Source organism: Corvus moneduloides, chromosome 7, assembly GCF_009650955.1.
Source record: "Corvus moneduloides isolate bCorMon1 chromosome 7, bCorMon1.pri, whole genome shotgun sequence".
NCBI classification, from domain to species: domain Eukaryota; kingdom Metazoa; phylum Chordata; class Aves; order Passeriformes; family Corvidae; genus Corvus; species Corvus moneduloides.
In genome coordinates this window covers 5,105,151-5,132,815 of record NC_045482.1, presented here as the reverse complement: position 1 = coordinate 5,132,815, position 27,665 = coordinate 5,105,151, and the positions used below count along the sequence as shown (strand labels likewise).

The 27,665-nt window shown below is 44.0% G+C and overlaps 1 protein-coding gene across 50 annotated transcripts in view; it reads right to left on the bottom strand.

The window, feature by feature from the left end:
* MAP2 (microtubule associated protein 2) overlaps positions 1-27,665 on the bottom strand; it is a 248,766-nt gene that overhangs the window by 61,430 nt on the left and 159,671 nt on the right. For 44 of the 50 annotated variants that reach the window (XM_032115029.1, XM_032115028.1, XM_032115032.1 and 41 more), the window contains one exon: positions 9,349-9,634. The exons of 3 other annotated variants lie outside the window; for them this stretch is intronic. In XM_032115029.1, coding sequence (XP_031970920.1) covers positions 9,349-9,610 — 262 coding nt within the window. In that variant the 5' untranslated portion in view covers positions 9,611-9,634. Of the gene's footprint in view, positions 1-9,348; positions 9,635-14,790; positions 14,926-27,665 lie in introns of those variants that run through there. 3 more of the 50 variants (XM_032115037.1, XM_032115038.1, XM_032115016.1) reach the window with 2 other exon arrangements.

Below are 27,665 nucleotides of genomic sequence, written 5' to 3'. Positions count from 1 at the left end.
TTCCCTGAAAGTTGTGCCTCAGTGAGGACTACAGAGTGAGGTCCCAATCACAAAGTGCTTGCAGTCTCTTCCCTATCCCCCTTAACCTTGAGAAGCAAATGCTAGAGGAAAAGAGGAAAAAACTGAAATCCTCCTTTCCTTTGTCAGCCAGCCTGGCTGTGGCTCACAGACGTCACAGGGCGCCTGTGCACTCCTGAATGCTAAATAAGCTCCCAGGCTACATACTCTCTGTCAGTAGAGCTTAAATGAGATCTCACTTTAAGCAGGGCTGTGTTGGCATGGCAACAGGAAAAAAAAGGAATCAGCAAGCCTGACACTCCTTGCCAGGAGCAGCAGACTTTGTGTGACTCTCATTTCTGTGAGAGATGTTATAGCACCTACCTCCTCTCCACCAAAGGTTAAAACTGTGGCCGGTGGGTGTGGAAGGGCTGATGTTCAGCCTGTGTGCTGGCAGGACTTGCCCCCATCAGGCAGACCTGGGGATGCCTTGTCCTGGGCTTTCCTTAGCCTGGGCTGGAAAGCACATAAACCAAACACCTGAGCTTCCACAATGGAAAAACGGGAAGAAAGGATTTGCGAAGTGCAGGGCTGAGTGGGTTAATGACCACACCTCCAGACACAGGTCAAGGGACCTGGAAATGGGGCCGGCAATGCCCACCAGCACATCCCATGCCATCATGTAAGAACCGGCTGCTTCCCTTTCAAGGTGACTTTGGAGAAGATACCATCTCAGCTCTGCCTGAAACAAGAGTAGCTGTGTGCCTGCAAAACAAGGCTCTGTTGTTTAGTAATGAACCTTCTTCAAAATCTTCCTGCCCTCAGATCAAAACTGGAATGAAAGATTATATGCTGGCACAGTCCCCAGCAATACCACCTTCCAGCTGCAATTACAGAGACCTCTGCTCAGTGCCGAATATTGCCCAGTGTTTCTGAAAGTCCTTTATTATGCCATCATGGTGATGGAGACCATGATAGACCCTTTAAACACAATAGGAATGAGCCTTTGAAGTGCCCCATCTCTACCTCTCTCAAGGGGCAGAGCTGAGGCCAGCCCAGAAGGCAGAAGACTGAGGGGAGGTGTGGTGGGGTTTTAAGAGGTCTAGTTTTTTTCCTGTTAAAGGAATTTTCCCCCATTCTGTTACTAAGACGATAAATCGCTAGGTGCTTAAGAGAAAACAAAAGACCTGGCTGCTCCTTTTGTTTCACCTGGGTGTGTGGTCAGTTCACTCTCCTCGTTGGGAGAGAGAGGAGCCGCTGCTACTTTTCCGGCCGATTTTCTTTCTGCTGGAAACAACACCGGGATCTCAAAGCCGCCTTCCCTGCCCCGCTGGAGGCCGGGCCGTGGCCGCCCTGCCCCGCTGCTGCTTCGAGCTTTCGCTGCGCTGTAGCCGTGTTCTCCCTGCCTGCCCAGATCTCCGGGGGGTTCCCCGCTTGGATATATCACATCTGCCACCCGGGATTTGTGCTCGTCCCTGCCGCTCCAGCCTGCTGGTCCAGCCTGCCGCTCCAGTCTGCTGTTCCCGAGGGCCTGGCTGGACACCGGGATCGGCTGCCCAGGGGTTTGTGAAGCTCCTTTGTCCCATCCTTCCCCGGGACCCCAGACCACCAGTGCCGCGTGCTCCCCGAGCTCGCTCCGGAGCGCCCCCTGCAGCCGCGGGGGAACCATCGCACCTGCCCTGCTCACCGGGAGCCGCCAGCGCCCCTGCCGGCTGCGAGCGGAACTGCACCCAAGGGGAAAGGGCCTGACAGCCGAGAAGGCTGGCACTGGGTTTGTGTTTGCTGTTACTGCCATAGTTATTGCTGTTTTGTTTGACTGGTTATATATATAATAGTAAAGAACTGTTATTCCTATTTCCCACATCTTTGCCTAAAAGCCCGTGATTTCAAAATTATAATAACTCGGAGGGAAAGGGGTTACATCTGCCATTCCAAGGGAGGCTTCTGCCTTCCTTAGCAGACACCTGTCTTTCAAACCAAGACAAGGTGCCACACAGTCCTGCACAGTGCTGGGCCACCTGTCCATGGCTCCACCTGCACAGACCTCCTGGTTGATCTGGGGTAGCTCTTTCCACCCTTGTACCTTTTCTCCTAGCTTTTACAAGTCCTGTCTACTTTATGTAATTTATAAATGCACAAGCTGTCTCCTACCACACACTTTGAAAACTGAAAAGGACTCTAGCAGAACAGGCCACAAACTAAAATGTGTCTTCTAGGCACAACTGCCCCACCAGTCACTCCGCTAATGCCACTGCTGGATGGTCAAGATCTGACCAACAGAAACAGCAAAGTCTGCATTTGCAGCCCTCATTAGAACAGGTACTTTAACATGGATGGTGGGGAGGGAGGGCAGAGGCAAACGTAAGAAGCAGAGACAAGGCAAAATGAAACTCCCAGAATGCATTCCATATTTGACAGGTTCAGCAGCAATAACTCTCCTGGCTACAGCAGTCCCCCAAGAAGGGCTGCAGATGTTTTCAAAACGCAACTTCGACAAACAGAGCTTATGGCATACAGTCTAAACTATGGTGTGGCTGGAACATGTTACGAAAGATGCTTCATCCATATCCCAGCCATCTTCCTTGTTACATCTCCGAGGTTATCGATTACATTTTCTGACAGCACCAAGTAAGCGCTGGTTGCCAAGCCAACACAGGAATGCTGCTCTTGCTTCTTAAGGAAGCACAGCTACTTTTGCAATGCTTGTATTGTAACAAAAAACCACTAAAGTGAATTGAAACACCAACAGGGAGCCCAGAGCAAATGGCTGGTTGATGCCTGCTCTTGGCCAGATGCAACACTGATGTGGCACAAATGCAGCAGTTGGCTCTAATGGTGTTACTGCACCTGGTTTTCAAAAGCAAATCTGAACTACACACTCCCAGAAAAGCTCAGGGATAAAAGAGATTTATGGCTGATGTTCTCTATGTGTCTGACTCCCAGCCATGGGAACCAACATAACCTGCACACCAGGTTATCTCATCCTACTCCCTTTCAGGCAGTAATTTTTGCATTCTGCCCACAACTGTGCCAGACCCTCCAAGCTCCTACCAATACATGTCAATCACTGACTGATTTCTGAAGCCCCAAGATGAGGTGGGAGGGCAGAGCCAGCCCCTCAGAGAGGTTATGACTGGACAAAAAACAATGTCTTACCAGATTGACTGATAGGCCAGCCACAGGAAAACCCACAGAGACTGGTCTATATAGTAATTACTGAATATTTTACAGTCAGGGAGAAGATAGCTGTAGGTAGGGAATGTGAAAAGATAGAATTTCTGTGCCTTCATTCCCAGTCCTCTGCAGAACAACTGCGAAAGATCTTTATAGCAAGGTTAACAGAGACTGGTAAAAACCCCAGCATTTTCTACAAGTGCCCCAGAGTGGGTTGCCCCCACCTTCACTGTCTTCAGCAACATAATTTGAATATGTCTATATGTCCCAGAAAATGACACTTGTACTACACTTAAAACAGAGAAGAAAAGTTTCAGACACCTGGTATGTTCGCCTGTATCTAAACTGGCAGAGATGATGGTGTACAGTAATTACTGTCACATTTCCTGGGCAAAGGGAGGGAGATCAAAATGCCTAATTAACAGCTTCTTTCCCATAGGAGCCACCAATGACATGGTAAGATACCTTCTTCCAGCTCTGTAAAATAAGTAACAGAAATAGGACAAACCCAGCAGTCACATTCAGCTCTGAATGTCACTGGTTTTACATCCTTCTGTGCATTTTGTCTGCATTGCTCAAGACATGCTGCTTGCTGAAAATGCACATTTGACAACAAGGCTGGGAGGCTTCTTTGGGAAACAGGCATTCAGGGCTTATCGGGGGGCGGGGGGGCTTACTAACTCCAGAAGGACTTGGGCAGCAGTAGGACAGCCAGTGCAAACAGTCAAAAAAAAAGGAAAGCTCTGACAAAAGCAGTCCTGTTGGAAAGAAAGACCGAAAAGGCCTCCAAACAAAGAAGGCCTGTTTCTATGTCTACTGCCAGTGCCATCATTACCACTTGTACGGCAAGAGAGAGAGAAAGGAAAAGGAGATCAAATCAGATGTCACTAGATGAGGGAACAAATCATTAGCACACCAGGGGACCAGGCTATGACTCTCAGTGCATTTCAGCCTGGAGAGGCTGTTGCATTTAGTGACCCCAAATACGGTGCTGCCATTCTGCTCCATTGCAGCTCCAGGCCTAGTTCAGAGGGACTGAGGGCCCTCAGCCCACACAGCTAAGCACCATGGTGATTTTCTAACAGTGCTGTGCTGATGAGGCCTGTGAACAAGATCCTCTTTACCTGAAGACTGGCTACTGTAAGGCAAGCCTATGGAAGACAATGGGATACAGACTGTTTCCTTGACACACAGCAGGAGGCTGAAACAAGCACAATTCCTGCCTTCAACATGTTGGTCTTTTTTTTGCATAGCTATCCCAAAGGGACTCTGGTCAAGCACTACTTGCTACGACAGGGCAGTCTTTCAGGCTCACATTCCATGCACCTTATAGAAATATGCTTGTTTAAAAGATGGTCAGAGGAATAAGTCTGTTCCAGATGCCCATTTAGTCCAGCTGAACAAAGCCTGAAACAAAGGGCTGAATTAGAATAAATTACATTCCAAGTTGTAATGTGGTTTGTCTCTCCCTAGTTTTCAGTTGTTTCCTGCTGTCTGAATCCCCTCCTTTCTGGGCTAGTAGTATCTACCATCACACAAAAGCTGGTTTGTCTCTGGATAAGGAGATAAAATTGGATCTCTTTCTATCGTCCTTAGCTTATCTTACAATTTTCCTTCTTTCCCTGCCTCTTCCCACCCCTGCTTTGCTCCCTCACAGCCTCCATCTCACCAGCTCTCCTGCTGCTGAGTCTGTTCCCCCACATTCCTCAGCCCCTTACTCCTCCCTCAGCTCAATACTGCCACTTCTTCGTCCCTCTTCACAGGTCTAGGGCGCTCTCTTTCTGGTTCGCTTACAGACTAACACACACCAGTGTCTGCGTTCCCCCAGCCACCACAAATTCCGGCCTCTCTCATGGATCTGGTCATGGACTGCCTCTTATCCACCTTCCTCGTGACTCCAGAGCCAAAAGTGCCCAACCTGCAGTCAGATTGCTGTGCCATGTCGGCAATCTGAACCTGCTACATTTTACCACAATCCCTTTGCATCCCACATGGTTTGGCTTCCCTGCCAGTTAATGAAGGGCTAAGTTTTGTCACTCTGGTGTGACATGTTACTGCCCTCAACATTGTCTGACACCAGGACACAGACACTGTCCTGAGGCTCTGGTATTAGATTTCAAGAAATGCTTTCCCTTCATCTGTCAAAAAAATAATTCATCAAGTAACAGTGCGGGTAATCCAAACTCCCTCCAATTCCAAACCTGAATTTGGCATATAATGAAGAAAGCACTTAATCAGTTGAGTCACTGTATATAAAGACATATTGTAGAAGATGCTTCACAATGTTCACCACTATTATCCCTAATTATATAAATTTGACTAGTTAGTTACTACATTACTGAAAAAATAGATGCATATTAAGTGTAAAAAGCCAAACCTTTGCAGCTTGATGTTCTTGCAATTCAAATAAAATGGATTATGTTGAATTGCTGGTTCCCAGAGAATGCTGCAGCGCATCTGTACTCCTCCTCACAGCTTCCTCCCAGTTAGCTGACCACAACTTTCCAGTGAGCAAATAAAAGGCTGCCACTCCCATGTTTCACTGCAGGTCAGACACATCCCATGCTCTACCATGGGGTCCAATCCAAGCTTTGCTTGTCAGCCCACTTCAGAGTGAGTTTCTGAGGATTACACTATCACATCCCTTTGCATCACACATTTCACGTGACATGAAAATGTTTGGCTTGACAAAACCTACAGATCTCATTCTCCACTCTTTATAATTCCATGGTCCTCACCAAAGATGCTCTGTGTGTGCAAGTGAAAAGGGACATGGACAGGCATGAAACAGGGAGAACACATTGAAACTCAGTGGTCTCAGGTTGTGGGATGCTGCAGACTGCACCAAAGGCAAAGTGTCTTCAGGAGCACCTCCAGAACAGCATGGGATTTGTGTCTGGCAGAAGTGCAGGACTCAGCTGATCTGCCAGGGGTAGCCCAAGTACTTATACGAATTTATAGCCACAAAATGCATACAAAAAGAAATAGGTGCTTTACCACCCACACTTGTATCACACCCCTAATAGCTTCCTGTGGGCTATGCCAAAAAAACCTGGCCTATTCTCCTGCGCGTATCTACCTTTGACTTGGGTGGCTGCTGGATCAGGCCCTGAGGCTGCCCTGTCCACAGCTCTGTGCACCCTCCCACGTTCCCATCGGTCCATTTGAAAGGAAGGCATCGATGTGTCTCCATAATGCAGCCATTACCAGCATGATACTGACACAGATCAATCAAACGCAATACAACAGCCAGATTCAGAGGATTCCAAAAATTGAGGTCAGGCTCAGTAACTCTTTAGACAGACGCTGAGAGAGAGAGAGAGAGACATATATACACAAAGGCACATTTTAACTGTGCAAACCTAAAAATGTCACCTGTAGTGATGGACTGGATGCGTTTTGGGAAGAACTGTTACTTCCTCCCCCATTATCATCCCTTGCCTCTGCATCAGTGTTGGCATAAGATGCGTTTGTCCCAGTGGCCTTATCCTAACTTTTCCCTTAACACACAGCCCTCTGATTTTACAGCACAAGCCCTGCGAATGGGTGTCGTGCTGCTTTGCTGTGCCTTGAAGGGTCTATCGCCCTGCTACAGAACACCTCTTCCTAGGAGAGGGCCATTTTGTGGCTAAATCCCAGCTCCTGGGTCAGTCAGATGCAGCAGCCCTTCCTTAGGCGAAACACCTCAAAAATGCACCAGGGATTGGGAGACACACAGCTGCCTGGGAAAACCCTGTTTAAACTAGTGCTCTGCTGCGCATGAGCTGGTTGTTGCAGTTGCTGGGAATTTACAGACTCCAACATGAAGGCTGAGAAGCCAAAGATTTCCTAGGCTACAGTGCTGGACTTGTACCAGAGAAAAAAAAATCCCTGTACGTCAACTCAAACCCACAGCTTGGCTTAATTATCTCCATTGACCTTGGCTTCCTGTGCATTTTCTGCTCAGATGTTTGGAGTCAGTAAGCTACTACAAATGATTAAATGATTCACATTATTGACAATTATGTGTATCAGAGTGGTATTTAAAAACCCTACTTGATGCAACACCACACTGAAGTTACAATCTGCAAGCAAACGCAGCAAAGATGACTAAATTTTGTTGTGAATAACAATTCTGATTTCAAGATCAAACTCTGAATCGAACACCAAAGATCTAGAAGTCTTGCCTCACATTGCATTAAGCACATCCAGTTAAGTAAATACTAGTAAAAGTGGCAATAGACACTCTGGTCCCTTTCTATCACTACAGTAAGTTGCCAACTGGTTTCTCCTTCAAAAAGACAAAAAATATTGAAAAACACGTATCTTAAGTATCCTAGGATGGCTTACATTGCATTATTTAAATGTGGGCTTAGCCAGAGTGTGAGCGTGCAGTGCACAAGTTTCCAGAGAGCTAGGAATTCAGGCATGAAGGCAAGCAGTTCTATGGACTTTTCCAGTGCTCAAGGACAAAGGTGTCATGAGATAAGCTATATTAAGACTCCCAAACAAAAGCTTATCAACAGTAAGTCTCCACACCAGAGATCTTAGAGTCTGAACAGACAGTGAGAAAACAGCAGGGAAGGAAGAAATAAGGCCACAAAGTGGTGACTGAAGCAAACTTCACCTGGATCAAGAGTAATCTTGTTCCTTCAGCAAATGTGTGTCCAGCACTACTGCATGCCCTAGAACATTCTTCCTCATTTTGTCTTGTTCTGCTTTTAACCACTTGCCTCAAAAAGCGACATGAAAAGGCATTACTCCAATGCCTGCTGATGGCCAGCAGTGGTTTCCTTCCTCCTGTCACCCATTAGCTGCAAACTTAATTAAATGTTCGGATCTCTCTCTGACCAGCACTCAGATCCTGAGCTTGAGAGAGCCTGAGAAAAGCATTTCTCTCCTCCCTTTCTAAGGATAGGAAATTCCTCTTCATCCTTTAAAGTTATCCCTGCTTTTCTATATGTATGGGGAAACTTGTCCAACATGGAGCGACAAATCTGTGGCAAAGATGAGAAATGCCCTCAGTCTCCTCACTGCTAAGAACTACAGCATCTCACCCCTCCTGCTTATTTGCTGGCTAAACATAACATAAAGTTGGGTTACAGCAAAGAGACAAGACCTTGTTATCATCTCCCTAATCATCCACACTGTGTTCACCTGAATGCTCACACATGATTTCTTTTACCTTAGCCAAAATTTGAAAGCCAATCTGCAAGAAGAGACTTAAAATATAAACACATTTACTTTTAGCAGAGATCTCCATTTCCAGCACAATTGCTTATGAAATGACTGTATGGTCCAGGATCCTTAAAATTCTCCAGCTGCTGAGAAGTTATGGATAGCATCTCCAAATGCTGTCAACAGCCAACAAAACATTACTAGAAAGATCTCTTTAGCATGCATGAACGGATGCATCAAGGGCAGTTGCGTCTATACAAGAGAAATTCTTCTTGCACTGCACTTTTGGGGTTTGGAGTAGGAACTCTGCACAAAGATAATTAGCATTTACTTCTAAACAGGAAACTTGTCTTGCATATTTCATTTTGACACAGTCACACTCTTCTTTTTTTTTTCTGCAAATAACAAGCTGAATTCTAAAAACCTTACATAGTTTACAAATAGACAAAATCCCAGAGAGCATCCAGCAAAATATGGCTGGGCAAAAATGAATAAATGCTGACACTGAACTGTGGTGTTCCCAGTCAGAAAGAACAATACCTTGCTTATGCCAATAGTACATGGTTTCAAGAAGGTGTTGTTACTTGTGAGCAACAACAGGAGAATCCATCTTTCTTGCACACACAAAGGCACAAGCCATCCATGCACAACTGTTGGGCAGTTTCCTACTCCCTCATAACCCAGAGGACCTGAGCAGCTGCTTTGCACCAGTCTGTTGTCGCATCCCTTGACAGGTAACCCTGACCCAGTTACAAAGATGCACTAAGGCATGGTTATGCCTTTCCTGAAGCCTTCTCAGAGCACTGCCCAGAATCCTGAGTATGTATGACCTGTTGTAAGCCTGGGTGAAGATGTAGCTCTTGCAGTGAAGAGCTAAAGCCCTTCCAAAGCACATACACCCTCCTGTCAGCTCCCCCATGCCCCAGGGCATTCTTGACTCCACCTAACATTTCCCCTTGGAGAAATACCCAGAGGTCTGCGGAGCCCTGTGTTCTGCAGCAAGGCATCGAGATGCATTACCTGCAGTCTCCCTGTTCCCCGATGACAACTCTCCGTTGATCCCATTCTCTTTGGTCTGAGCATATGTCCCTGGCTGCTCATGGCTGCCCAGCCTCAGCTCCTCATCCTCTTGGTACGAAAATCCATTGGCACTTCTGACCAGTCCGGCACTTGCGCCACCCTGATCCTTAATTTCAGGTGAATGTGGGTGTGAAGAAGCCTCTGTTAGCTGACCTGAAGTCCAGTGCGGTGCCTTGGCTTCGTCTTTCCTATCCTCGGCCATGGCTCCTTGCCTTCACCACTTGGCCTGTAATGACATGAGCAGGAGAGATCAGTTCCAAATGAGTGACCATGTCCCTGACTGTCAGCACAAGCACGTCACCAGCAGTGTTGCTGGTAAATTCAGGTCTGGCAGAGGAAAGAAGCATCTCAGTGTGTTTTTCTTAGCTGTGAGTGAACTGATTTAAACCCAAAAGAAACCACTTGAAGTAAAAATTATGGGTCAAGTCTTCCCTGACTCTCACATGCCTTGCAATTATTAGCACCATTTTCTTGATGGCTGCCCATTCAATAATCTGATTTTAACTCATTAATTACAGTTAAAATATCAACCCAATTAACAAGAAATGAATCTGTCATCACAGTGCCACAACACCGTCCCAGGGCAATAAAGGAAGAATGCCACAACTGCTACAAGTGAAGCTGCTGCTGCAGTTGCACCAAGGGGGTGCTTGTCAGGCGCAGAAGCACAAGGTGACGCGGCCTCTCCAGCACATGCAATCTGCTGCTTGTTGTGACAGAAGCCAGATTTGGGAATTTGCACTGGGTTCCTGAACACCCATGCTGTTTGACCCTCACTTAAATGCTGTTAAATCCCCTCACTTGCCGTTCTGTGAACATTCACACCCATTCCCTTTTGTCCAGAACAGTCCATGGGGAACAGTTTGTTTCTCACATAAGCACTTACATTCTCTTTTGACTATCAGTATTTGTACAGAAATAAAACTAATCATTATGTGCTACTTCACACATATTTCTCTCCTGTTAGTTGGCTCTCATTTGTCCAAGCCAAGGAAAGAAGCCACTGCATAAGCCATAGCACTTGGCTATTCCTCACAGATAAATGCAGCAGTAGCTCCTCAACATGTAAACCTAGGAGGCAATAAATCATAATCGTGTTTTGATGATAAGGTAGCCTCTGGAGAGGAGAAGGTGACCTGCCCTGATTTAGCTACTTCAAAGTGAAAACCAGTGGGCCTTTTCCAAAAGGACTTGCCACCTCTTTTTTTCCCCGGAAGAAAAAAAACATAAAAGCAGTGAGCAGAATGCAGTCAAGCAGCCACATATCACAGAGGCCGAGCAGTCTAGAAAAGGCAGCACAAACTGGATAGTACATATTTTCAAGACATTTAACAAAAAACAAACCATAACAAGAAACAGGTTTCCATACTGTCAGGTCAGTTCGAAGAAAACCCCTAAACATGAGAAAAGGCTATTGTTATTTGCCAGATAATCATTCATAATTGATAATTTGACCTCTTTCTGATCTGATATTATAATTTAATAATAATGGATTTCAGAGCTACTTCAGATTTTTAAAAAATCATGGTGAATCACAAAATTAGGTTTCATTCACAATACATGACTCAAACTGGAGTTCCATACCAAAAAGGACTAAAAACTCTTTTGCCTCATGGTGAAATCATGTTGCTTTAGAAAGTGCTCTACCCACTCTTCCCCTGATCCAGCATAATTCCCTGGAGGTAACTAACTGCATAAAGACTGAAGGAGCAGGTGAAACTTGCAGTCCAGGTTTTCCTTTGAGCTGTAATGACAATGATGGGCTGAGCAGTATCACATGCCTCAGTCAACCACAAGTAAGAAAGGAGTAAACACACTCCATATCCCTTTTCTTTCCCCACCTCCTTTACTCTGATGGGAGACTCAACAGGGAGACATTCTGCATGTCCAGACAGAGCTTTAAAGCAGCCATCTCATATCATACCAGGAGAGCTGATGGTGTCATTACAAAGAACAGCTCAAGTTGGGCAAACACCCCCTCCTACAAACAAAAAAAATATACCTCTGCCTCTAGATCTGTTTATTGCATGATACTAGAGTACGTTTTCTGATCAGAGGCTTTCCAAAACGTGAGGCCACTGGACAAATGTCTCCCTTTTTACAGGAATGAGCAGCACACACCCAAAGCCACCAACATTTGGGATCTGAGGACAGAAAAAATCCTGTTCTGGGAAAAAAAGGGAGACAATTCTCATTTATGTCCTTTGGGGAAGCTCAGGAAAAAACCACAAAAACCCCACAAAAAACAACCAAAGAAAAAGCCCAAGCCCTAACTCAAGGCTTTCCTCACCAACCCAGTGTGCTTTCAAGCTGAGAGTGAGACCCAGGAGCAGCAAGAACCTGCCCACCAGCTTCACCAGTTCAGCCCCTGGGACACCCATGAGAGGAGCCCAGAGACACAGCAGGACAGGGAAGGGCTATGAAAGAGCCAGGTGTAGGGAATGTGGCTCTGAAAATCACTGGGACAAATAATGGTTATATTCCACCACTGCAATTTGGTAGCTATTATCCCTGAAGTGTCCTTCCTGGTTCCAGGCAGACACTCCCTGCTTCACTTGAAGCTCTTGAGGAAGGATATTCACATCCTCACAATGGACTGTGTCACAGAAGTCCCCAGTGAAAATAACAGAAGTGCTTTTATCTTTAAAAATAAATATAGTGGGCAGACTTCAATGCGAGCTGCGTGTATCTGGAGGCAGAATTTGTCTCAGTATTTATAAAAGATGGTTACAGAGTAAAGCATGGATGAATTCATTCTTGCCTCTCTGTTATTCATCAAGTGCTCTCAGAGTTTATAATGGTAGGAGAGACACAGTGAGTGAGTCACACAATACATCTTTGTACTCAGAAATTTAGCAATGACTATCTGCTGTGTGCTGTGATTCATCCACAGCTTGGGTTAAAATCCAGAATACACTGGTGTGCTCTGCACCATCAAGTGAGTTGTTTTTCTGTCATTTAATTAGCATATAATGGAATTAAATGAATCAGGTAATGCAAATATTGACACAGAAATACCAAGAGTGGCCAGATAATACAGCAGAATTTCAGTAGTGATAGCTATGTAACAAGAAGAAACCTGGAATAGTTTGGACAACCTAGGGAAACACTGTACTTCAGGGAAGCAAAAAATTCCTCTTTTTACCATGAGTTTCTTATTCTTTGCATATGCTGCAATGAAGGCTTAAAAAAAAAAAATAGCTAAGAAGGCACAGCCAGTCCTCTAAAATGTCATGTTGCTTTAGTTAAAATTGATCTGGATCTTTATGAGCCTTTCTTTGCTAACCATTACAACAGACCTGCTTTATCAGGGAATACACAGCAGCAATCTTGCAGCATGTTCTCACTCTTTGTCTAAGGTTAGTGGTAGTGAGGGGGTGACCAAGGCAGGTGCTTGACCAAAGCAGAAAGAGCAAGTGGAGCTCACGAGACAGTACCAGCCTTGGCTGCACCAATCTGCCAGCACAGCCCCTTACTCCAAAGCCATTCTGGCCCACACCATGCCTACAAAGCTACGGGGTAGGCTGTGTTAGCTACATAGCACAGGACTGTAGTAACACTCCTCCTCATCCTGAAGTCTGATCAAAGTCACCCATGCAAATCACTTTATAGGACTGGTGTGGGCAATGTCCCCTCCTTCCAGCGGGATCAAGTAGGTGCTGTTGAGCACCACAGACCACATCAGTGATACTGACCCACGCCTGTGGGCCGTGCACAGCCCTCCCAAAAAGGCTTTCATTGTCCAGAGTGACATGGAGGATGCTGCTGAAGCCATTGCTTGTTCGATGAGATCATGCCTCACTGGCAGCAGCAGTGATGCAGCAGTGAAGAGATACTTCACAGACGTTAAATTCATGTCCTTGTAACTCAGGCAGTGCACTGAGGGGACAGAATTAGGGATCTGAACTGGACATCTTGTCTTCTGAACTAATAACCTGAAGGAGAAATGATGATAAAAATGAGGCCTCCCAGCTTTTTCAGCCATTTGGGAACTGTAGAGAGACAGAAAATACTTAGAATTAAACACAGAGGGACAAATCTCCTGGGAGATATGCGGTCTGATGTTGCTATGACCAAGACCACTGCGGGGCTGGAGCGGCAAGATGCCAATCAATCCCAAGTCCTCCCGTGGATCGAGTTTCCCCAAGACACAGACTCGGAGGGTGGGTCAACGGGCAGCTCAGAAGCTTAAGCCGCATCCCCCCTGGGCTGCGCCCGGGTCCAAACTGCCTTTCCCTGTTCGGGAAAATTCTCGGTTACTCAGTTGTTCACTGGTTCTTTGTTGTACCTCCCGCCTCTCGGTTTCCTCCCCCAGTGGTTCTCGTTACATTGTATCCTCCCCCTGGCTTGTAACTCATTGGTTGTTTTCCCCTTTCCCCGTGGCTTTCAAACCCCCTATAAAACTGAGGGAAAAGCCTCCGGGTGCCATTATGATCATTGCCGTGTTCTGGTTGCTAAACTTCTGACAATAAACCTGTTAGAAGCCTTACCAGAACCCCCTCTGTATTCCTTTATCTCCGAACTAACGTGAGCTTAGATCATCGGCTCCTGCCGTGTGTCCTCTGCAAAGAAGCCAGCGAGCGCTCCCAGCCAGCGCCTTTCTTGATGCCGAGGTCACTTCTGCGATGCACAGAAGCAACGCAGCTGGACTCTCTGATCGAGGGCACAGAGCACAGAACTGTGTTAGTCTGATGCTGCAGTTACCTCCTCCTTTTGCAGGCACTCTACACATATTTATTATTTCTCCACATATTTATTAATCCATAAGCTCTTTCATGTGACATCGGCTCCCACTGCCATGGCTGGGTTGAACCAAGCCCGAATGCTTTGAACTCCGTGCACAGCAAATCACCCACAGTCATACAGCATGAGGCCATGATATGCAAAACCCAAGATAATGCTGAGTTACATTTCCTGTCGTGCTAGCTGTCCAGAATCATCTTAGTGTTATATTAACACTGCCTTTGCATATAAATGGATGAATTTTCTACAAATGTCTTACTTTTTAAGACAACAGAATAAGACAATACTGAAGACTTTTGCAAATAGCCTGCCTTCCTGCTTCAAGCCATGTTTTTACCTGCTCTTGTATCCATGAGCTCACTCAGAGTGAAATTAGGGTATTTAGTTTCAGGGAAGCTAATTCATCAGCTAAGAGAAACAGCCACCTGGATACACGGAGGAAGAGCTACAATTCTAGCTCAAGCAAAAATTATCACTGGACATTCCTTAAGGGAGAGACAACACACTCCTCAAAAAAGAAAAACAAACTGGGGGTATGGCCAGATCCTGAGCACAGTGGGAAAGAGAGGGGAGGTATGCCCGCTGTATGGCTCCAGCACCAAATTCTGTTTCCCAGAGGGCAATTTAGCTCAGACGCACCAGAGCACTGACTCAGTTGCCCTGAGTCCCAGCTGTGTCCAAGTCCAGAGCCAGGAGAGGGAGGGGATTACTCCGCAGATGCAGGCTAGGGTGCACAGATGTGGCTAATGACCTCAGGTGTCCACGGCTTCCAAAACTCCTCAACGAGACTGCCTAGAAGAGATTTTCTAAAGAAATTTAAGAGATTCAGAGAATTTCTTTCAGAGAAAAGAAATTAATGAGGTGACATGTTTGTAATTTTTTGCAGAAAGAAGGGCACCAAGAATTAAACAAGAAATTAAGATATCTTCCAAATGAGTTACACTATACATAAATAGAGTGCGATTGAACTTACACTGGTAAATAACACAACAATAGAAATTTCATGACCATGCACCAGCTGTACAATGGGGATGATGGATCTGAATATTAAATACTAGGCACAGTGATTTAAAAGGTCCCAATGGAATTCACCAGTAAATTTAACTTACTAACAGCTTACATCTAGAAGAACCAAGGAAAGCAGGTAGGTATCAGGAGGCCGGAATAGAAACAAGAGGCAATTTAGTGGGAAATTTAGATGGACAAGTTCCAATAACCTCCTGCCACCTTCAAAAGCTCAGGCTGTGGTATGCAGTACACAAACCCTACCAATGCTGTTGTCTTCTTCGTGGACTCTCCACACATTCACAAAACAAGAAGGCAAATTTTGGATGCCATTTCACTCCTGCATTTCAGCTAACATCTCTCAAATTAATGTGATTATTTTCAGATGTGAGTGGTGTGTTTCACATTGCTCAAACAGAATGACAGAACATAGCAAGGATAGGGAGAGTCTCATGGTGTCTAATGGGGACCACGTCAGCTTCCTAAACACAGTCATGGTCCAGAAGCCACAAAACGATTAATCAAAGTTACACTTGATGCTAAATGTCTAAGTGCTGTAATTGCAGTAATATGGAATATTATTTGAGAGAATTATACATTCTCTCCATGGGAGCCACTTTACCTCGCTAGCCTAATAAACGATGAACAAATTTCTCTGGTATTTTATAACAAATACAACTTATTTCTTCCTTGTCCACTGCTTGAGTTACTAGCTTTCAGCTAGATCCCTCTTTCTTGACAATAGGAGCAAGACCATTCCCTTAAGCAACACCTTGCATCCCTTAAAAATGCAGGCAGTGTTCATTTCCTTGCACTTGTACTAGCATTTCATGGGTTGTAAAGGCTTTTCCATTTCCACACTGCAGTTAGTCAATAGGCACATATTCTTTGTAGACAACCCTTTTGATTGTACCTTGGATTACGAAACAAATGAAAAATAATGGATGGCGCCTGGACCAGAGGCTGAACAAAAGAGGCTTACTGTGGGAAGATGAAGAAAATGAACCACAGTCTGCATGCCTGCCAGAGCCAAGAACGAGGGATGGCTGCAGCCTCAAAAGCAGTGGATCAGACCTGCAGCACTGGCACAGCAGAGACAAGTTCCTGCACAGTGTCCAGGCCCGGGACAGCAGAGATTTAAACCCCTTTCAGAGCTCCCAGCAGTTGAGCTGGACACCAGTGGAGCCGGGCAGGTGGGAAGGGGGGGTCATCCCGCTGCAGAAATTGTCCAGCTCCTAAAGAAAGCGGAATGCTTTCACTTGGGGAAATGTTTATCTGACCAAGCCCTGCTCTGTGCTGAGTTTCAAACTCTGCTCGGCCAGGTGGTGCACCCAGGTGCTGTACAGGAGGGATGAGATGCAGCATGTTCCATTTCCACTGGTAGGAAGCACGTCTGTCCCAATGCAGAACACAGGCACAGGTACAAGAATGAGCCATTCACTTGTTACTCTTTACTCCCTTGGGAAGGTGTTCATTTCTCTGGGCTGTCAAAAAGCACTTGAGCTGACTCCTCTTGGATGTTCCCCTCTGAGACATTCTCGCCCAGCTTGGAGGGCTGCCCTCACTCCTGTGCTCAGGGACCATATATCAACTTGCTCAAACTCCAGAAATGTAAAACTGAGTGCCCCTCTCTCTTGAAATGGTGACATCATGGTACTAGCAGCTTGTGACTGAAAAAAACCCCAATAAAAAATCTACCATAGAGCTCACTTCTAGACAAAAAGAATTTCTGTACACACCTTCTTGCTTTAACACCAACCCTTTCCAACGAACCCCCACATTCCTATCACAATTGCTTCCTGCAGGATACAGGAAAGGCATTTTAGCTGGTGAAGGAGATGGTAACCATAACAACAGCACCATGACAACTGACAAGTGACACCTGAAACATGAAATACAGCAATAACTTATTACCAATAAATTTGGTCCGCAGTAAGGATGGGAAAAGCGCCAAAGAAGCCATAGCAGTTAGTGCAGGTGCCAACACAAAGAAACATAAGTGTCCCTGGATTAAAGTGCGTACAGTTCTGCACATCTTAAGATGAGGCACAAAGACAGCCTTGTCTTCTGATCAGGAAACAGAGAAGGCAGTTTCTGCTCAATCCTACCTGAGATCTCTCCTGCCTTTAAGGGAGCTGGAGGGACTAAAGGATGGAAGGAGTGCTTCTGGGAAGCCAGGAAGCTTCCTGGCAGCTCCCAAATTTCTCAGCTTTTTGTTTCCACGAGACTCATTGAAACAACGCCTGAACAAGGACAGGGTTCCTCTCAGGGGAGCATCTCAAAGCCAGACATGCTACATTGATTTTTCCACCAAGCACAATTTCAAATGTGCACCATGCACTTCAGAGAAGGCATTGCAGTTGGCAGGCTTGTCTGAAACAGGAGGCTCTGCAGCCCTTAGCCAGCAGCCATCTAAACAACCTGTGCCAAGGCTCTGACTTCAGTTCTGGCAGAGAAAAAGATTCACCAACATATGTAGCTACATCAGCCTTTTCACCCCCAGTGCAGAAGGCACATTAAAACCCACCATAAACAAACAGCACTAGCTCCAAGGGCTGTGTCAGATGAAGTCATTTGGGGTATGATCAGACAGAGAAACATTCAAAGCCCTCTTAAGGCTTTTCAGAGGGAATTCAGTTCACTGGTTTGCTACATACGATTGCTCAGAGTGCACACACCAAACAGAGGATCGCTTTCCCAACTGAAATACTTTGTCACCCTCTGCACAGCTTTTGTCTTCTAACCCCCTTGTTCTTTAAAACACTGCAATAATCTAACTGGAAATTAAACCTTTCTTCACAGTACACTTAGAGATTTTCAGCTCTATAATGAAGGCTTAATGAAATAAACACTCAACAACTCAGTCCTTATTTGTACTTTTACAGTCTGTTTTTCCTCCCAAAGTAATTATAAAAGATTTGCCCCATTTATTACAAACAATTCTTCAAAAAGCTAAGAGGAACAGAGGAAAGCTTTAGTTTATGGAGGTGATTTTGAAGGCAAAAAATGATCCAGATTGCGCCCAGGAAATCCAAAAGAAGAAAATTTTTTTTTTGTATTTCCCTCTTACCACAGTCACTTCAAACCTCAGTAAGAAGGCAATTGAAGACCCATGACAACACCACAGCTGAGTTGGAGGATGGGCTATATAAGACAAGAGTACTCAAAATACTACTTAAGGAGGAAAATTCTTCATCAGTCAGGGAAGAAGTATACAATGTGATATAGCCATTGCAGGCTAGGGAAAACAAGGTAGAACTACTAGAAATACTCACAAAGACATGATACTAAAAGCACTGTCAATGCTGCCCACATTCCACAAGTTTGGCCAGCTAAAACCTTGGCTGGCTAATAAAAATGAACATTGAATGCTTGGCTCCCCTCCCCACTGCCTTTTCCATTATAACCTTCAGTGCTTATAAACAGCTGAGACAAGGTCATCGTCTTCTTATTTATTGCACAGGTACAGAAAGTAACTACAGTATATAATACACATTACAATCTTCTAATTCTCAGCCTCACATTTTCAAACCTGTTTTTTGAAGAAGTGTCAGCCAAACTGGGTATTTGCCACAGATCCTGCAAGCAGGCCACATAGCTATGTGCTTCCTTTGCCCTCAAGTTACGGTTGATCAGCACTTGTATTTGGACAGGGGCTGGTAAAGGTAACCCACAAAAAGGCAGGAGCGAAAATCTTAAGGGTTTGTTTTCCCCACTGACCTTGCTAAGACACATTGATTTGATGTTGCATATCTTGTCTCAAGAGATTCCAGGATGGATGACAGCTCACATTAGGCAGTGAGGAATTAATTAATTATGCTAATATATTACTTGCTTATTCTCCACATAGGACAGGTCTTTGTTCTTGCCAGCTGCAAGGGAGCTGCTCTTCATGCAGGTGAGGCAAACTGGACCATTCAGCAGACGTGCTACAAACTTGTCTGCTAAGCAAAAACACACGAACAAAATCTCATTTATCCATAATAAGCACTTTAACTACACTGGTACGTCTTTGCCTTCTCTGCATACATAACTTATTGACACAACCCTTATTTCTTCTGGTTTCACCAAGATCTCATCAAGCATGACATATTTACACATGATCTTGAGTTTATTCAGTGAGCTTTTAATCATAAAAAAAAAAATAAATGCTGCGTCTGTAAATGTGTCTGCATATTTTGATTTTTCAAAGGTCTTACCTACCTTTGAGAACTAATTCTACCCCTGCTACAACATGATCTTTGAAAAAACCCAGATGCTGTCTTTGGGAATGTCATCATGTCAGCTACTACAAAAGGTAAAACATATGTTCTGGGCTAATTTCTGCAGATTTTTCCCTCTAAATACATGCAGGAGAACCGGCCTACAGTAGAATTCTGAAACACAGCTATCTTCACCCTCTCCAAAGCCAAGAACCCAAAAGGGGATCCAGGGGTGGAGCTTCTGATCCAGCTGCCATCCTAACTTAATTCTGTTCTTCCATATGCTGAATTAAAGGAATACGGTCAATTGTTCTATAACTGAACAAGCAGCATAAAGATGATGATGCTAAAATGAAGTATGAAGGTGATAACAGGAAAGGATCTTCAAGGCCATGTGCTGCTCCAGCTTTTTTGGGTAAAAATTCTTGCTCATGTGAAAGAGGTTTCCTCCCCAAGTCAATGGCAGCAGATTATTCTTTTGCTGTGTTTTGAGCTTCACTTCCTAACATTCAGACACACTAGACAATCACGCCAAGCACACAGTAAAAGCATTGCATTGTCCACCAGAGACATTGTTTATTCATGCTGAAAAAGAGCATCAGGCAGAAGAAAGTTGGTGCCCAGGTCCCTATACCCAGACTCACTTAAGTGGCTTTGATTCTCAGTTTCATGGTCAGGAAACCTTAGAGGGCCCAGGAACCCATTATAACCAACAGGAGTCAAAGCTTTTAGCTGTGGCCCAAAGCTTCAAACTGTAAATAAATAAATAGAAATAAGGAGACAAAGCATTGGAAAACTGATCGGGAAAGAGGTTATTCACAAATTCAGCTTGTTTCTATATTTACAGCAAACTTGGCATGGATTAGCTAGTGCTAGAATTTTCTTTCCTAGGGAATACCTGTTGTACTGCAAAACCTTGGTCAGAAGTGGTAGGATTATTTCATCCCTTCATACTATTCTCTAACTAATGATGTTACAAATAAAGGACTTCTTTTAAATTAAATACACCCTTATACTTGTATGACTTAAAAATATGCTGTCCACACTCAGCCACCCACTTGTATGACACATGACTGTATACCCTGGCAAATAAAATAATCTCTCCCTATCTCAAAATGAGAATACACATCTTCTGTGTTCTAAATCTAATCTTCTGTGCTCTAAATGCTATAGACAGTAAAATCACAATATTTGGGATATAGTTTTATCATGTGGTAGGTTTACCTTGCCAAATTCTTACTCAATCAACCTACAAAAAGAACATAAAGCAGGCAGTCACTGTCTAGCCTGTTCAGGCAGAGAAACAAGAGGCCAGGGAGGACAGAGACAGTACTGAAGGAACTTGGAGCCACAGGAGCTGATTTTGCAGCTCTTGCTTTCAGAGGAAGTTTTTCCTTCAAAAGTGCTTCAATTAAGCTCTTGGAATGTGCACTGGAAGTGAAAGAGGAGTATATATGCCCCAGCCTGTACCTTAACTACAGTGATATTAGTTTAAGTTTTAACTCCTTGGGTTTTTGAACTTAGAAAATTAAGATATCTAAAGCATGAGCAGGAACCAAGTCACTGAGTCAGCCTTTCTGAAATCTTAATTGCAGGATTTGCTGTCATAGCAAAGACCTGTTCCAGAGACTCATTTCCTCCCTAAGCTCTCGTAGGTGCGTGCAACTACCTGATTCTTTCTACAGGCTGAGTTTAACCTTGTTCTGTTGCCACCCCTTTTCTTGCCACCCAGGGCTAGGGAGCTGATGAATGTGAAGTCAGCGGCATGCTCCTGGGATAAGATGAAGAGTGAATGAGTTTGTGGGAGGTACTGAACAAGCCCAGGGGCAGTGAGTAGAGAAAGGTAAGAAAGTTGCATTGGATGAAGAAACAGCATGTCAAGAAGGGTAGGATGAGACTGATGAGCACATTGACCAAGGAAAAGGTCTGGAAAAACCCCAAGCCATGGCGTGTGTTGTTTTAATACAGACAGACAGTGGGAAGGAGGAGATCTAGGTTGATCTCCAATCAATCCATCCAGTCTAGACTCCTGGTATGAGCAGCGGCCAGCACGAGCTGCTCCATGTGAAGAAACAAGGAGCTCCACAGAGCTTAAGCCAAACATCGGCATTTTCCGACGCAGTCTCTACAAAGTGACACAGTTCTGGTGATTTCCATTGGAGCCTACATGTCTATGAGGATCCACATCATCACGCTTTTTCCAATGCTTTGTACTACACACAGAAAGTATCCCAAAGGTGACTTTCTGGACAAGGAAAGTAGCCTATTTGTGTCCTTCCATGGACTGCAGTTAGAGATTTCCACTAAAAGGTCAAGACATAAAAAGTACAACAGGTACAATAGGTCATGCAGAGCACTGATGGACACAGAATATTCACACATGTGCTCGAGGGCTTCTGATGTCTTTTTTGAAAGGCACCCAGGATCCAGCCTGGATCCTGGATTCATCTTGAATTTCTCTGTACATTTTTTTTCGCAAAGTCTGTCAGCAGCACTAATGCCAATGTTCGTTTAGGATGCCTGAAAACATTAATTATTAATCACAAATGAAAGAAAGTAGACATGGAAAAGGTACAGAGAGCTTAACCAGGATGATAAAAGATCTGGAGAAGTTTCTGTGAAAGGAATGACTAGACATGCTAACTCTTCATCCTGAGAAAGAAGGGAACGGGATAAATATTTACAAAAATGCACACAAGTGTGCAGGGAGAAGAAAAGCAGAAGAAACAAACAATCCTCTCTCCACAGAGTGCTACAGTGCATCGAACAGAACTCACTGGTGACTGGCTCCCGGTAAATAAATACAGCGATGATTCTTCCCACTGTACGGAATTACACTGTGCAGCAGGTGGTGCATGATGGAATTTTAAACAGGTTCCAAAGCAAACTCTGAATTTTCCTTTCATTGTTTTCCCCATGGATTCTCATCTGAGCCTTTTTGGGAAAAGCAATGTTTTTACCACATAAATAATAAGTAGCTCTAACGTGGATTAGAGGCTTTGTTTGCTATTTTAATATTGACTTCAATTGATTTTTTTTCTTGTCATTCATTTTTAAAGGCCATTAAGTGTGATGAAATGTCACATCCCCTCTCTGAGCATCACAATGTTTAACAACTTCTAATGAAAATACACTGTATGACATAGACTATTGCGCTGCAAATGAAAAGCATCTATTGATCACGCAGGCTCTTGCAAATGAACAGCTTTGTTGGTCTGATAAGTTTCTAACTGAAACACAACATTAATCCCAGACCTGTGCTCTTCCATATCCCTCTGCTGATGCAGCAAAACAGGCTCTGCAGACCACATCTTGCTACTTGCACAGAGCTGGTTCACTACATGAAGAAAGGGGGTGCCCATTTTCAACTTGTTCTGTGGAATCAACACGATCACCTCATGTTAAAAATCTAGAGGCAGCACTGAGGTGTCTACAGTGACACTGAGGTAATTATAAGGTGGGGGACATCACCAGGAAGATCAGCTAAGAAAAGTGCTCTGCAGTAGGAGTGCTGCAGAAGAGGAACAAAACATAAGCAACAAGGAAGACAAATGGCCCTTCTAGAAAGACCTGGTTATGTATCCAGAGCCACCAATTGCAAAGAGGTCTGATGAGATAGTGTGTGTAAATGTTTTATAGCTGAGAGGCTCAAAGCTCCAATGGTGTAAGCAAAGTCGTGTATGTTTCTTTTTTCATGTAGGGCAAGCAGTCTGAAACACATGTCCCACCAATGACCTCGATTCTGACCCAGAGGGACTGTCTCTGGTTGAAAAGATGATTCATTCACTCTGCTAGAAGGGCTGAATGAATAGGCAGTATTCAGACTTCAGAACACTTATCACTTGGGATTCCCTCAAAATTTAGGTCTGACATGACTGGGTCAGTAACCACGCACTTTTGTTCCTAGCTCCTTGAACAGAAATGTCTCCTTGCATTCTTCAGTGGTTCCCACAAATCAGGTCGATTTTTATGGCTTGCTAATTATTACTGCCAGACTTCTGCAGGGCTTCACAATGAAAAGCAGAGTATTTCTGAAAGCTCAGGGCATAAAACTTACAGAATAAATCACTGTCTATCAAGCAGCAACAAAACTCAGTTTGAATATACACACCTGGGTAGTGCTTAACTTTATTTGTTTAGGAATGGAAAGTTTTGTTCTGCTTTTGTTGATAGAGCATACTAAAAACTGCCAATAATGCAAAAGGAGCAAAACAAGTAACTGTCACAAATCGGACTTTGTCTAGGTGTGTCAACATCTATCACACATACAAAGCTATCTGAAATGCCATTAAGGTTGCACAGTTACCTCAGGAGTTGAGCTGTGAAAGAAAAGAGGGTTGACTGCGTAATCCTAACGGGGTCTCCTTCTGTATATGTAGGCTACTGCCTAGTTCAAGAAACATATTTTATTCTTCCCATTCCCTCTGTCTAGATTATTCCAGTACCTACTGCACCTGGTGCCCAGCCATTGCCCCGTGGGCTTCAGTCCCTCACCCAGGGTCTGTCCATGTTTACTGTCCAGTCTGCAGCTTTCACCACTGCAGACTTTGCAAGTGTTACCCTTCCCACACCAATGTCCACTTCCAGGTCCTCTCCTGCATGTTTCATCCCAAGCAGCAGTTTCCTCATTCCCGTTCCTTTATTAACTTCCAGCTTTCCTTCCTAGACTTCTCTCCCATTCAGCTCCTCTCTACAACCTACCTCTATTTCACTGCTTTCCCATCCTCACCTTTCCCCACACATCTTTTATCAAAACTGTCTCTTCTGCCCTTCACTCCCTGCTTCACAAGTTCTTGGCCATGTTTTCTAACTTTGGTTTCCTCTGATTTTTAAAGCACATACTTTCTTCTCCTCTTCCAGAGACCATAAGCAAAGGAGAGGGAGCTAATTCTATCTGCCGTCCCCAGGCAGGTCCCGGCCATTGAAAGGGGCACACCATGCCAAGGCCTCCCCCTAATCTCTCAGCAAGCCAGTGCTGAGTAACAGGCAGCAAGATACTTGCCCCAGATCCAGTCTCAAAGGTGCAAAATGACCTGAATTTATGCAGCCTGAGCCCTGGCACAAAGTTTGTCCTGGACAGTGCCCAGGCTGTAGCACAAAGAGTCATATTGAGGTTCCTAACAGCCTGTGCAACGGACACCATGCAGAACAGCAGGACACCTTGTTCTGAAGCCCAGAGACCTCCTCACCTCCAAAAATGATCAGAAGCAATAAACCACCATTGCTTTCTCTGCATCTAGACTGGTACCATCTGAAACAAAAGACCATCCCCATCAAAACTGTGAGAATGCATCCATGAATAAACAGGCAGTAAATTCAGTAAAATACAAACTAACTGCACCTGTGCCAATGTGTCCCTCTTCAATTTCACTTCTCTTATCCCCTCTCCAGGCACACAAAAAGATGTGCCTCAGCATGCAGCCCGTGTCCAGCCTCACACTCATCTCTGAAACACCTCTACAGCCATGAAAATGCAGATGAAGACACAGGTTCAGGGATAGAGACTTCCTGATCAATTCACAGATTGTCATAGTTCTTTCCCACCCCACACCTGATGTCTGCACTTCATTAGGCTGATGTGGCATTTGGAGGCCTTTTTACAGGGTAGAATATCAAAGTATTTTCCACCATCACGGGGTACTCTACATACACATTGTCAAAACCAAAGAAATTATGAAAACCACTTTTTGTTTTTTTTTGACAGAATACTTACACGTTATAAAAAGAATGACTTTGCTGCTGTTCTTTTAGCTGTTTCCAGTTTGAAACACTTTACATGCATGGGGCTGCAGCAGAAACTAGAATAATGAAATCCTAAAAGCTCCTTTTCCTGAAACACTGCTAGGATCAAACCCTACTGTGTGCATGCCAATTGGCAAAGATTTTCAGAGAGGATTTACTCTGGTGCTTTGTCAGTGTTCCTCTGTGAATATTAAAAATAGTCAGGAGATTTTTCTTGAAGCAAATTTTTGCAGTCCTCAAGACATTTCAATTTTCTTCAAATTTCCAATCAGTTTAGAAGGCTTTACTTGTGAAGTGCATATTGTCAACATCAGATTAATAAAGACTACAATATCCAGTTCATTGTATCTGACATAAAGCCCATGATCAGTGAAAAAAATTTACCGTTTAAAAAATAGAGTTGATGTTTCAGACATCAACCATTCAAATGATATGCTGCTTTGAAGAATGCAGTGCACTTCACTTCATTGTACAGCTTCCAAGGACCATTGCTCATAACCACCTGCAGCTTCTGAAATGCAGGTGGTATTCTTCCCTTAGCCACAGCAAGGAACTACTAAGGCATGCTTTTAAATAGAAGGTTTCTATCAATACTAAATGAACACAAAGGTGATAGGAAGTTACTGTATAATCAGTTCTCTCTGCATAGTTAATATTTCATTGCTCTCTTTGTTCCCTAGCATGAAACTCAACATGGCTCTATTTTCTTTGGCTCTTGACCTTTTACTGCTTTCTCTACTGATTTACCTGTTCAAAACCCCAGGAGGCTCTAATGTGAAAGATTTCCAAAGACAACAGGAAGATTTATGAACACTGTCCAAAGCTCTCCTTATCATACCAGAACAATCTCCTGCAGCCAGAAAGGTACAGAAAGAGCTCACATTAGGGATGATCAGTGCAGCATTCAGAGCTGGAAACACCCAGTACATTTTCTCATTGTAAATCAAGTTTTTTTCCTCAGCAGCTAAGAGTGAGCTGTATCTTAAATTTTCCAACACCCCCCACAGGATTACTGACCTGCATTACCTTGGTCACTGACTATTTACAGGACTGCAAATACACGGCACTATAAAATTATTGGATGCAATACAGCATCAAACACAACTGAACACATTTACATCACACGTGGCGAAGCACTAGACACAACCGACTTCCATGAGTTAGCATGTTTTAGTCATGTATTCAAGATCATTTATTAACAGATGAGGCATTCAAATCAGATCCTCCATGATTTCATTTTAACCCCTTCTTGTTGTTTTTCTCTGCATTTCTTCCTATATGCAGAAATACACGATAACTCCACACAGAATTCCACAGTTTCTCAAGCATTTTCATGTGTGCTTTGATGGGGGCTCATGCTTGCAATAATGAATCAAAACATCAGTCAATAAAACTGCCTCCCCCAGAAATTACAAACACGGCATAACTGTGATGCTGGAATACATCTAAATGAAATAACAACGTAAGGAGTACATTACACATTACTTTAACTGCACCCTCTTTACAGAAAGGGCAACAATAGAACCCGGTAAAAAGATGATGAATGTTTTCTGCATTTAGCAACACCTGCTTCCATTTTACTTCCATTGTCATCTCTGCACCAGAAACCCTGAAATAACCAGCATCACTGCAGTTGTAATGACTTGAACACCCACCTCAAGCACATACAGAAAAAAGCCTAATTTTGTAGGCTTTGATGCTTTTAAATTATGTTTGTTACCATGAGAACTTGATTAAAATGCCACCCACAAGCTTGCAGAAAGGGGGTAAAAACAACAACAAAACAAAACAAAAACCAAAAATCTACTTTTAATCAGTGGTAGTACACTTGCTGCATTGCAGCATTCTCACAAGCTCCCCAGCCCTCTGCAGTAAGAGGCAGCAGAGATACCCAGAGAGATATATTTTGCTGAATACTTTATTCTGGAAAAAGTTTACCTGACAGTTTGGTTGTTGTCCAGTACTTTCATACAATATTCCATTCAAGGAAGATAAAGCACACATACATGTTCTGCACCATGATACAAGGTTTGATTTGAAAACCAGACGATTACATGTATCTTAAATGTGAGGGCAACTCTGACAGTTACCCAGGACAAAAAGGCTTTTTGTTGATATATGAGATAAATCAAAGCTATGAAACACTCTGCTTTCCCCTTCATCTTACCAATTTGTTAGCTTTATAAATTTATGCTGATTTTTATATATATATATATACTTCTAGAAACTCAAGTGATAGCACTGTATCTTCTAGGGTTCTTGGTTTTTTTGTTTGTTTTCTTTTTTTTTTTAATTTACAGTCTTATGTTCGGATTAATGGACATGGACGCTGCATTCCTGACTAGTCTGACTAGAAGCCAGAGTTTGCACCCCAAGACTTCAGCCAAGTCAAATCAGACAATTAGACCGTGGCCGAAACAAAAGACAGTAATAAATCACACCAAGCAGCTTGGCCAGCAGTGTATGTGTTAAATGCCACAACTGATGCAGATGGTAGGAATGGCCTGCAGGCAGTGGTGGGCAAGAATGGGGAAAGAGTTTCACACCTCTGATCAGAACAACTTA